This window comes from Plecotus auritus, assembly GCF_963455305.1.
Source record: "Plecotus auritus genome assembly, chromosome: 15".
Classification (NCBI taxonomy): Eukaryota; Metazoa; Chordata; class Mammalia; order Chiroptera; family Vespertilionidae; genus Plecotus; species Plecotus auritus.
In genome coordinates, this window is record NC_137781.1 from 1,833,503 (window position 1) to 1,846,253 (window position 12,751).

At 65.5% G+C, this 12,751-nt stretch overlaps 1 protein-coding gene across 1 annotated transcript in view; it reads right to left on the reverse strand.

Annotated features, from left to right (window-relative positions):
- Window positions 1–2,541: 2,541 nt before the first annotated feature.
- TBC1D2B (TBC1 domain family member 2B) overlaps window positions 2,542–12,751 on the reverse strand; it is a gene marked incomplete at its 5' end in the record, with an annotated part of 35,508 nt that continues 25,298 nt past the window's right edge. Inside the window, 7 exon segments of the mRNA XM_080651473.1 lie at window positions 2,542–2,842; window positions 3,285–3,406; window positions 7,638–7,823; window positions 8,557–8,674; window positions 10,537–10,754; window positions 10,756–11,032; window positions 11,972–12,165. Of these exon segments, the coding sequence (XP_080507599.1) occupies window positions 2,650–2,842; window positions 3,285–3,406; window positions 7,638–7,823; window positions 8,557–8,674; window positions 10,537–10,754; window positions 10,756–11,032; window positions 11,972–12,165 (1,308 nt within the window). The 3' untranslated portion in view covers window positions 2,542–2,649.

Sequence of the window (12,751 nt, forward strand, 5' to 3'; positions counted from 1 at the left end):
AATTTCCACCTTTGTTATAAAAAAATTAAAAAAATTTATTTTTATTGATTTCAGAGTGGAGACGGGGGCGAGGGAGAGGGAGAGAGAAACATCCATGAGGAGGGAGAATCATGGACTGGCTGCCTCCTGCACGCCCCCCACTGGGGACCAACCAGCAACCCGGGCCTGTGCCCTGAGCGGGAATCGAACCCTGACCTCCTGGTTCCTAGGTGGGTGCTCAACCCCTGAGCCACGCCAGCTTCCACACCGTCCACTGGCCTGGTCAGGGAGCAGGGCCTGGGCTGGGGGCTCCCAGCCCACAGAGGAGGGGGAGGGGGTCCCAGCCCCAGCTCAGCCCCTGCCGGGGTGCTGGGGAACTGCGGGAACCCCCAGCCTGCGGCATCAGTGCCCCCTCCCCCCTCAGACACCCCGGAATCTCTGGAGCTGCCCCTCCTCCACACCATGAAAAAAATGGGTCTTTATCATTGGTGTGTTTTTCTGATGGTGGTGGTGGTGGTGGGGGGGTGTCCCCGGGGTCAGCTGGGCCTGAGCTGTCCTCCCAGGCAGGAGGCAAACAGCCTGTGACTCAGGGAGGCGGGGTGCCTGCCACCCATGTGGGGGGATGCCCAGCTCCTGGCTTCCGGCTGAAGCCCGCCCCGCAGACACCCCCATGACCCCACCCTTGTCCGCAGCTCAGCGATGGCTCACAGCGCCTCACAGGGCTGCCCCCAACCAGGGCGTCCTGTCCCCCCCCCCCCCCACACACACACACAGAGCGAGCTCAGGGCAGGGACCCCGAAACACCCCTGCAGGCCCCCAAGGCCCCGCCCCCTCCCCGCCCTGGGGCTCAGCCCCATACCAGGGGCTGTGACTGCATTCCAGGTCAGAATGTTATACAAATGAGTTTATTTTTCCTTTTAACATGACAACCCATTCAAAGGTGGACGGGAAGGTGACCCGGCGGCTGCGGGGACACCCAGGCCGGCCCCCCGCCAGTCCAGGGCCCCCGCACGCACGGGCGGGGAATTGTGCGCGGAGACAAGGAACAGGGGTGGCCGCAGGCCCAGGGCACTTCCTATGGCGACCCCGGTCTCGGCGGCCGAGGGGCAGCTACCTGGGGGTGCAGGTCGTGAGGGTCAAGGCTGGAGGTCAAAGGTGGCCCAGCGGGGAGACCACCTGCGGAGGCTCAGGCCCCCCCAACACCCTGACAAACGGACCCGGTACACAAAATAGATGCGCGGTCCGCAAACGGCGGTAAAAATCGGCTACAAAAATAGAAACTGTGGTGAAATGTACAAAAGTATGAACAGGTGCTCCCCCCTCCAGGGCCAAAAGCCGCCCAGGGGAGGCCGGGGGTCCCCGCGGCGTGATGGGGGCCGCGCAGCCCGGGCAGGTGCGGGGGGCCGGCCCGTCTCTCCAGCGGCCTGAGAGGGAAGCGTTGGCTCAACACCGGGGACTGGACCCTCCAGTCCGGGGGGCACGAGTCCGCGCCGTGGGGGCCCCGGCCTGGAGTCAGGGCGGCATCGTCTCCGCGCCCCTGGCCGCCCCCCGCCCCCCGCCCCCCGCCCCCCCAGACCCTCCTCGAAGCTCCAGCCCTTCCCACCCGCGTGGCGCCCACGCCCCTGCGCATGGAGGTCCCGCCCGGGGGAGGCGCCGCCTCGGCCCCCGCCCCACGCCACGCGGCCCCGGGTCCAGCTCAGGGGCCTTCTCCGCGGGCAGGGCGCGCGGGTCCGGGAAAGGGACTGGGGGCGTGAAGTCTGAGACGCGGGAGGGACGGATCCAGGGAGCCGGACCCCATTCCCACGGCGGCCAGGCCCAGCCCGGGGGGGAGGGGGGCCCAGGGAGCAGGGAGGCTGCCCCCCAACAGGCCCGCCTCGCAGGGCAGCTCCCCGGGAGCCGGACCTCAAACCCCTGCTCCCAGCGGCGCAAACCCACGTCCGGCCCCTTAAGGGAGGCGAAGGCGGTGGGTGAACGGAGACCCGGCACGCGGCAATGGCTGCGGGGGGTGAAGGGGAGGGGACCCCCCCGAAACACACCCCCAACCAGAGAGAAAGCGCGTCTTCGCCCTGGTCTGAGTGCGCGCCTCCTGGGGGCGTGAACCTCCAGGGAGACCGGCCGCACCCCGGCCTCCCCGCGCCCCCTGACCGAGGCCCTGCGCCCCCTGACCGAGGCTGCGGGGTGGCCTGCCTGCAGGACGGGAGCCAGTCCCCCCAGGAATCCCGTCCCCTCTGAAACGCACGGAGCGTCCTCAGGACTCGGGGTGCCTGCCGATCGACCGGCCGACACCGGGGAGGAGTTGGGGTGCGTGCGTGTCTGCAGAGGGGCCCCCCCAGGCTGTGAGGTCCCTACGGGCCGCTTCTCAACAAGGGAAGTCGCTTCTTCGCTCGGACCTCAGGCCACGGACGCAGCCACGCGCCCCCCACGGGAGGCCGCCCACGCCGGGGTTCTCGGGGCGCAGACCCCCACACGCTGACCTCCCTGTAAACAGGCCATTGAGAAGCGCGGACCGACCCGTAGGCCCGGCCGTGCACCCGTCGGTTGGTCGGGACGCACGGGCCGGGATGCGTGGACGGAGCGCGCGGCGGGAAGAGGCTGTAAACAGAGGCGCCCCGGCCGCGTGGGCGTGGGAGGGGGCGCGGCTCGGCACGGGCGGGGGTCCCGGCCGCGGGCTCACGTGTCCTCCTCGTCGCTGACCAGCGCGCCCTTGTCGGGGCTGGCGTCCCGCTCCCGCAGGAAGTCCTCGCGCATGGCCTCCAGCTCCGTCAGCTCCAGCCGCACCTTCTCCAGGTGGTAGGCCCGCCGGTTGCGGATCTGGCGCAGCGGGAACGGGTTCAGGTCCCCGAAGGCGATGCCGATCAGCTTCCTGGGGAGGGGGGGGGTGTGGGGGGGCACAGGGCTCGGCGTCAGCGGGGAGGCCTGGGGCCCGGACTGCAGGCTGTGACGCCCCGCTCTGCACCCCCGCGACCTGTCCCTGCACACAGGACACAGGGTCCCCGCATGCTCTGTTCCAGGTCTCTGTTCCGGCTCCTGAGCTCCCCCTCCTCCCGCCCCCCAAGTTCTGCAAACACCAGGCTGCTCCTCCTCTGTCCCCCTCGATGCCTGGGGAGGGCCGGCGCGTCCTGCACACTCAGCCCAGGCCCGTCCCAGGGACCCCGCCGCTGTGGAGGCCGGAACGGGTTTGTGGGGGCGGGAGGGTGGGGTGGATAAAGCATCTTTCCCGGCACCTCCTTGGGGCCTGCGACCCAGACGGGGAGGCCAGGCCGCGCTGGGGAGCGGAGGGGCGGGCAGGGTCCCCGGGGGCTCACCGGGCGTCCAGGATCGTGCGCGTGAAGTAGCGGAGGTACTTGAAGATGGACATGGAGTCTTGCAATTTCAGGATCTCCTCCTCCTTGTATTTGAAAAGCGCCAGGGCGAAGCGGAAGATGACCTGCGGGAGGGGCGGGGTCTGTACCCAGAGCAGCACATGGGGTTCCGGAGGGACAGGCTCCAGGGGGGAACAGGCTCCTAGGGAGACAGGCTCCTGGGCCCGGAGCAACCACCCACTGGGGAGTGTTCCCACCGGGAAGGGCCCCCCCCCCTTTTTTTTTTAAATCCTCATTGGAGGAAATTGCCATTGCTTTTTAATTTTAAAATATACACTGAGTCGCCCTAGCCGGTATGGCTCAGTGGATAGAGCGTCGGCCTGCGGACTGAAGGGTCCCAGGTTCGATTCCAGCCGAGGGCACATGCCCGGGTTGTGGGCTCGATCCCCAACAGCCGATCAATTATTCTCTCTCATCATTGATGTTTCTATCTCTCTATCCCTCTCCCTTCCTCTCTGAAATCAATAAAGAAATATATTTTAAAAAAAATTAAAAAAAAGTTTAAAAATATATATATACACTGAGTGGCCAGATGATGATGATGATCTCTGAACGCATAATAATCTGGCCACTCAGTGTGTGTGTGTGTGTGTGTGGGTGTATTATTAGAGGCCCGGTGCATGAATTTGTGCATGGGTGGGGTCCGGCCAGCCTGGCCAGGGGGAGGGGACATGGGCGGTCGGCCGGCCTGCCTGCTGGTCGAACTCCTGGTCGAGGGGACAATTTGCATATTAGCCTTTTATTCTATAGGATAGACACGGAGTGGCCCGATTATTATGCGTTCAGAGATCATCGTCATCTGGCCACTCCGTGTACATATATTTTTTATTGATTTCAGAGAGAGGAAGGGTGAGGGAGAGGGAGATAGAAACATTGATGATGAGAATCATGGATCGGCTGCCTCCTGCACGCCCCGCACTGGGGATGGAGCCCGCCACCCGGGCATGTGCCCTGACCGGGAACCGAACCCTGACCTCCTGGTTCATAGTTTGACGTTCAACCACTGAGCCACGCCGGCCGGGATTCATTGCGTTTTTAGAGAGAGGGGAAAGGAGAGAGAGAGAGAGAGTGAGCGAGAGACACTGATGTGCGAGAGAAACAGCAATAGGTCGCCTCCTGCGTGCACCCTGATCGGGGCCGGGGATGGACAACCTGTCGGCGGGGGGACGACTCTCCTACCAATGGGGCCTCCTTACAGAAACATCGGGGGCAGGCCCTTGGCGGGGTGCTCCCTCCCGCATTCGGCCGACACTTCCCGTCAAGAAGGAAAAAGAGCCGGAATCACGTTTACATAAAACGAACATCAGCCCTGGCCGGTGTGGCTCAGTGGACAGAGCGCCGGCCCGAGGACCGAGGGGTCCTGGGTTCGATTCCCGGTCAAGGGCACGCACCTGGGTTGCAGGTTTGATCCCCGGCCCTGGTCAGGGTGCGTGCGGGAGGCAACCCATCGATGAGTCTCTCTCACATCGATGAGTCTCTCTCGTCTCTGCCCCCTTCCACTCTCTAAAATCGATGGGAAAATGTCGTGTGAGGGTGAACAGCAACAACAACAACAAAAAAGAGAGCCCTGACCGGTGTGGCTCAGTGGATAGAGCGTCGGCCTGCGGACTGAAGGGTCCCGGGTTCGATTCCGGTCAAGGGCATGGACCTTGGTTGCAGGCACATCCCCAGCGGGAGGGTGTGCAGGAGGCAGCTGATGGATGTTTCTCTCTCATCATGGATGTTTCTAGCTCTCTATCCCTCTCCCTTCCTCTCTGTAAAATATCAATAAAATATATTTTAAAAAACAAACAAACAAACAAACAAAAAAACAAAGCTAGCCCTGGGTGGTGTGGCTCAGCGGGTAGAGTGTTGGCCTGGGGACTGAAGGGTCCCGGGTTCGATTCCAGTCAAGGGCACATGCCCGGGTTGTGGGCTCGGTGCGGGCTTGGTGCAGCCGATCAATGATTCTCTTTCATCATTGATGTTTCTCTCTCTTTCTCTCTCTCTCCCCCTTCCTCTCTGAAACCAATAAAAATATATTTAAAAAAAGAGAGACTGGGAGGCGGGGGGCGGAGCCCTCCTCCCCACCACACACCCTCACGTCTCTGCCCGCCTCTCCCCGCATTCCCTCGATCACAGGTCTCCTTCCTACCACATTCTCTCAGTCGCGTCATCTGAGCGTGTCGTGGACTCACTGAAAACCGGTGTTTTACAAACACCCAGTAGCCGGGTGGGAGGCCTGTGGCAGGAGGCTCTGGAGTTGACCCGCGTTTGCCCCTGACCCTCCGCGTAGCGACCACTGGGCCTCTACCTTCCCATCCACACAATGGGGGCGACTCCACGCCCCTCACAGAGGGTGAGGCTCCGCGTCTAAAGCATCCAACCCCGTGCCGGTCTGAGCGCTCAGTATTTCTGAGGAACGAGCAAGTGACTGCCTTGTCCTGCGACCCCAGGGGCACGCCAGCCTCCGGGATGGCTCTGGCCCAGGTGAGCCGGCCACTCTGCTGCGGCACTGCCCACACTCCCCGCGGGCACCCCGCCCCACTGCCCACACTCCCCGCGGGCACCCTGCCCCACTGCCCACACTCCCCACGGGCACCCCGCCCACTGCACACACTCCCCGCGGGCACCCCGCCCACTGCCCACACGCCCCGCGGGCACCCCGCCCCACTGCTCACACTCCCTGCGGGCACCTGCCCCACTGCCCACAACGCCCCGTGGGCACCCCACCCACTGCCCACACTCCCCACGGGCACCTGCCCCACTGCCCACACTCCCCGCGGGCACCCCGCCCACTGCCCACACTCCCCGCGGGCACCTGCCCCCCTGCCCACACTCCCCGCGGGCACCTGCCCCCCTGCCCACACTCCCCGCGGGCACCTGCCCCCCTGCCCACACTCCCCGCGGGCACCCCGCCCCCCTGCCCACACTCCCCGCGGGCACCCCGCCCCACTGCCCACACTCCCCGCGGGCACCCTGCCCACTGCCCACACTCCCCGCGGGCACCCTGCCCACTGCCCACACTCCCCGCGGGCACCCTGCCCACTGCCCACACTCCCCGCGGGCACCCTGCCCACTGCCCACACTCCCCGCAGGCACCCCGCCCACTGCCCACACCCCGCGGGCACCCCGCCCACTGCCCACACTCCCCGCGGGCACCTGCCCCACTGCCCACACGCCCCGCGGGCACCCCGCCCACTGCCCACTCCCCACGGGCACCCCGCCCACTGCCCACACTCCCCGCGGGCACCCCGCCCACTGCCCACACTCCCCACGGGCACCCCGCCCACTGCCCACGCCCCGCGGGCACCTGCCCCACTGCCCACACTCCCCGCGGGCACCCCGCCCACTGCCCACACTCCCCGCGGGCACCCCGCCCACTGCCCACACCCCGCGGGCACCCCGCCCACTGCCCACACCGCGCGGGCACCCCGCCCACTGCCCACACTCCCCGCAGGCACCCCGCCCACTGCCCACACTCCCCGCAGGCACCCCGCCCACTGCCCACACTCCCCGCGGGCACCTGCCCCACTGCCCACACGCCCCACGGGCACCCCGCCCACTGCCCACTCCCCACGGGCACCCCGCCCACTGCCCACACTCCCCGCGGGCACCCCGCCCACTGCCCACACTCCCCACGGGCACCCCGCCCACTGCCCACGCCCCGCGGGCACCTGCCCCACTGCCCACACTCCCCGCAGGCACCCCGCCCACTGCCAACACTCCCCGCGGGCACCTGCCCCACTGCCCACACGCCCCACGGGCACCCCGCCCACTGCCCACTCCCCACGGGCACCCCGCCCACTGCCCACACTCCCCGCGGGCACCCCGCCCACTGCCCACGCCCCGCGGGCACCTGCCCCACTGCCCACACTCCCCGCGGGCACCCCGCCCACTGCCCACACTCCCCGCGGGCACCCCGCCCACTGCCCACGCCCCGCGGGCACCTGCCCCACTGCCCACACTCCCCGCGGGCACCCCGCCCACTGCCCACACTCCCCGCGGGCACCCCGCCCACTGCCCACACTCCCCGCGGGCACCCCGCCCACTGCCCACACGCCCCGCGGGCACCCCGCCCACTGCCCACGCCCCGCGGGCACCTGCCCCACTGCCCACACTCCCCGCGGGCACCCCGCCCACTGCCCACACTCCCCGCGGGCACCCCGCCCACTGCCCACACTCCCCGCGGGCACCCCGCCCACTGCCCACACGCCCCCGCGGGCACCCCGCCCACTGCCCACACTCCCCGCGGGCACCCCGCCCACTGCCCACGCCCCGCGGGCACCCCGCCCCCTGCCCACGCCCGCAGCCCACCTTGGGCCCCTCGTACAGGAAGGAGTCCCAGATCTTGAAGAGGACGTCGCTGACCACGCTGTCCACGAACACCACCAGGAACCAGTTGAAGGTGATGAGCGTGTAGTCCACCTTGTGCTGCTCCAGGTGCGCGTGCAGCCGCGGCAGCTTCTCGTTCATCAGGTCCCGGAACACCCGCTGGTCCACCTGAGGGCAGAGGCCGAGGCTGGGCCCGCCGTGCCCACCCGCTCCGGAGCGCGGGCCGGGGCCGGGCAGGCGGCAGGTGCCCGAGCACCCTCCCCACGGGCCTGAGGCCCACTCCCTGCCCCCCCCCCGCCCCCCCCCCGCCCCGTGAACGCAGGACCGTCGCTGGCCAAGCCCGTGTGGACGTGGGGCCCTGTCCACGGAGCCACACCCCCGACCCCACCAAGGGGCGTGCGGGCCTCAGCACGTCCACGCGGATCCCAGGGCTGTGGGCGGGGCCGATGGCCGGCGGTGCCCTCTGAGCCCACGGCTGCCCACGCAGCGGGACACACACCGCGCCCCCGAGATGCGCACCTCGGACGGGACCCGGGGAGCACGCCCACCGGCCGGCCGCACTGCCTCCTCAGTCCTCCCACCCGCCTCCTTCCTGCCCGGGTCTGGGTCCTCCCCGGGGTGCCTCCCAGGTGCCCCTCAGAGCCTGCGGCACATGCACCCCGGCCCGGCCTCGGCCCCGGGAGAAGCTGAGCGGGCACCCGGGCTCCCGGCGGCCAGGACCCTGCCCAGCCCGCCAGGCGGCCTTGCCCGGGGCACAGGGGGCTGAGCTGGGCGTGAGCAGCAGGCCTCCTGCTGGGCCGGGCGCTGAGGGGGCCCCGCCCCTGCCCTCGGGCCTCCCCCCTCCCTGGCCCCCGCCCCCAGGCCGCCTGCGCCTCCCGCAGCGGCAGCGCGGGGGACGCACCTGGGAGCCCAGGAGGGTCTTGGTGTAATAGTCCCGCGGCATGAACACCTCCACGATGGCGACCAGGCACCAGAAGGCGTCCTCCTGCTCCAGGTACAGCAGGGCCACCGCCACCAGCCTGCGGGCGGGCGGAGGGGACAGGTGAGCGCCCACCGACCGACCGGGCCCCTCCCCCTCCCCCCCCCCCCCCCCCCCCCCCCGCCCCGTCCCTGCCGCCCGAGGCCCAGTCTCATTCTCCGAGCAGCTGCAGGCGTTTCCTAAAGTCTCAGGCAAAGCTGCACATCCTCCCCCTTCATTCGCTGCTGTTTTTAATAGATTTTTAAAAAATGTATATTTTATTGATGTTTTTACAGAGAGGAAGGGAGAGGAATAGAGAGTTAGAAACATCGATGGGAGAGAAACATCCATCAGCCCTGACCAGTGTGGCTAAGTGGATAGAGCATCAGCCTGCGGACTGAAGGGTTCCAGGTTCGATTCCGGTCAAGGGCATGGACCTTGGTTGCGGGCACATCCCCAGTGGGAGGTGTGCAGGAGGCAGCTGATGGATGTTTCTCTCTCATCGATGTTTCTAACTCTCTCCCTCTCCCTTCCTCTCTGTGAAAAAAATCAATAAAATATATACATTAAAAAAAAAAAAAAAAAAGAAACATCCATCAGCTGCCTCCTGCACACCTCCCACTGGGGATGTGCCCGCAACCAAGGTCCATGCCCTTGACCGGAATCGAACCCGGGACCCTTCAGTCCGCAGGCCGACGCTCTATCCACTAGGCCACACTGATGAGGGCATTAATTTATTTCTTTTTTAAAAATGTTGTTTATTGTCCAGCCGGCCTGGCTCAGTGGTTGAGCGTCGACCTAGGAACCAGGAGGTCAGGGTTTGATTCCCGGTCAGGGAACATGCCCGGGTTGCGGGCTCCATCCCCAGTGGGGGGCGTGCAGGAGGCGGCTGATTGCTGATTCTCTTTCATCATGGATATTTCTCTCTCTCTCTCTCCCTCTCCCTTCTTCTCTCTGAAATTAATAAAAATATATTTTAAAAAACAAAATATTTTTATTGATTTATTTTTAGAGATAGAGAGGAAGGGAAAAGTAAAGAGGAAGAAACATCAATTCGATAGAGAAACATCGGTGGGTTGCCTCCCACATGCACCTGCAAGCTGAGTACGTGCCCTGACCGGGAATCAAACCAGCGACCTATTGGGGCACAAGATGGCGCTCAACCAGCCAAATATATATATATATATATATATATGTACTAAAATGTGTATATATACTTTTTAAAAATTATTTTTAAATACTTTTTTATTGATTTCAGAGAGGAAGGAAGAGGGAGAGAGAGAATCATCAATGATGAGAGAGAACCATGGATCAGCTGCCTCCTGCACACCCCACACTGGGGATCGAGCCCACATCCCGGGCATGTGCCCTGACCGGGAATCGAATTGGGACCCTTCAGTCTGCAGGCTGACACTCTATCCACTGAGCCACACCAGTTGGGTTCTCTCTATATATACATGGAGTGGTCAGATGATGATGATCTCTGACCACATAATAATCTGGCCACTCAGTGTCTATCCTATAGAATAAAAGGCTAATATGCAAATTGTCCCCTCGACCAGGAGTTCGACCAGCAGGCAGGCCGGCCAACCGCCCATGTCCCCTCCCCCTGGCCAGGCTGGCCAGACCCCACCCATGCACGAATTCATGCACCGGGCCTCTAATATATATATATATATATATATATATATATATATATATATATAATATACACTGAGTGGCCAGGTTACTACACACACACACACTCTCTCTCTCTCTCTCTCTCTCTGAGGGGCCAGGCTACCACGGTTCAGAGGTCACCACCGTCTGGCCGCTCCGTGTGTGTATTTTTTAACGGGCTCTTTATGGCCGAGCAGGAGGGCGCTGGGGGGCGGGGGCCCGAGGCCGCAGACGGCCGCGCACCCAGCACGGGGGCGCACCCACCTGTTGAGGCCCTGGCAGTAGCCGATGTCGGGGTTGCGCCAGGAGAAGGCCAGCAGCACGTTGCGCAGCGGCTGGATGCCGTCGGAGGCGGGGCCGGCGTAGTGCCGGTTGCTGGGCAGCGTGCGCACCAGGTCCAGCTCGATCTGCTGCGAGGCGGGGTTCTGCTTCCCCAGCGCCGCCCGCAGCAGGGCCGCGAAGTAGCCGGGCGCCGCGCCCTCCCCGCAGCTTGCGCGTGTGCAGGTCCACGCACCAGCGCCACACCTTGGACCGGTGCTCGTGCGGGACGCCCGCCCGGACCAGGCCCTTCAGCTCCGGCGAGCGCGCCATCTCCCGCGTCATGGTGCCCGCCAGGTAGTTCTCCCACTTGACCCCCGTGGACACCTCCTGGTTCTCGGCCAGCGACAGGCCCCGGAGGTCCAGCGCCCGCACCTTGGCCACCAGCCTCTCCTCCTCGTCGTCCTCGGGGACCGTCCGGAACCCGTAGATGTCGTACTCGCTGCGGGGGAAGCACGAGGCGACAGTGAGCGGCCGGGTCCCGGCAGAGAGGCCGGGAAGGGCCCGGCCGGTGTGGCTCAGAGGGTAGAGCGTCGGCCTGCGGACCGAACGGTCCCGGGTTCGATTCCCGTCCAGGGCATGGACCTGGGCTGCAGGCTCCTCCCCAGCCTGGGCCCTGGTCGGGGCGCGTGCAGGAGGCAACCCATCGATGTGTCTCTCTCCCATCGATGTTTCTCTCTGTCTCTCCCTCTCTCTTCCACTCTCTCTAAAAATCAATGGAAAAATATCCTCAGGGAAGGATTAAAAAAAAGAAAAAAGAGCCCTGGCTGGTGTGGCTCAGTGGCTAGAGCGTCGGCCTGCGGACTGAAGGGTCCTGGGTTCGGTTCTGGTCAAGGGCACCTGCCCGGGTTGCAGGCTCGATCCCCAGTGGGGGCGTGCAAGAGGCAGCCGATCCATGATTCCCTCTCATCACGGATGTTTCTATCTCTCTCTCCCCCTCTCCCTTCCTTTCTGACATCAATAAAAATGTATTAAAACATTTTAAAAAGAAAAGAAAAGAAAAAAGACCACAAAGGGATGCTGGACGGGAGCGCAGGTGCGCCGGGCCCTCGGGGACAAAACCAGGCATTTGAACCGAGCGAGGAACAAACTTCTCCAGCTCTGCAGGGGGTGACCGCGTGCGGGGCGGCCACAGGGCACCCCACAGAGGCCCTCGACTCACACAAGCGCCCGGATGTGTGATGGTGCAGAGCTCAGGCCACGCCTTCCCCGAGGCCAGGAGCGAGGAGGCTGCCTAGGCTCCGAGGTCGGGACGGGGGCTCGGCACCGCATCCGATGACAGGCAGGGCCCCGGGAAGCCCCTGGGAATCGCCGCTGCTGCTTCCCCCCCCCTGCTGTCCCCCCGCCCCCGTTCCCCCATCCCCCGCCGCAGGTCCCCGACCTGACGAGACGCGGCTTCACCAGCGCCTGCTCGGCCTGCTCGGGGCCCTCGACCTGCAGCGCGTCGGCCAGCAGCTGGGCGATGACCTCACGGGCGGGCCCCTGCTCCTCGGCGCACACGGGCGTCTGCATCTCTTGCAGGAGGATCAGGTACTTGCTCTCCACCTGGCACAGCTTGGCCTCCAGGCTGGCGTACTGCGGGGGGAGAGGGGGTCACCCACGCGGAAGGGACAAGGGACAAGGGACGGGACAGCGGGCTCGGGCTCCGCGGCGGCCGGGAATGCCGGGCCCCAGGACGTGAGCCAGAGACGCTGGGCCTGCGGTGAGACATGATTGACGCCCGGGCACCTGTCCCGTGAGCCTGGCCCGCCACGGCTCCCTCCCCGCCGGCTGGCACGGAGGATGTCCGGATGCCGACCCAGTGTCGGTGCTGGACAGGTGCGGGCGGCGCGGGGAAGCAGGCCACAGGCCGTGGCCAACACCATGCCCGGTGCCCGTTGGCACACAGGCCACACGCGGCCTCCCCACGCGCCATCGACACCTTCTGAGGACTACGGCCCAGGACCGGCTCCCAACGGCCACCTTGGCAGGCAAATCAAACACACACCCCCGCCCGGCTGGTGTGGCTCAGTGGATAGAGCGTCGGCCTGCGGACTGATGGGTCCTGGGTTCAATTCTGGTCAGGGCACAGGCCCGGGTTGTGGGCTCGATCTCCAGTGGGGGGTGTGCAGGAGGCAGCCGATCCATGATTCTCTCTCATCATGGATGTTTTTATCTCTCT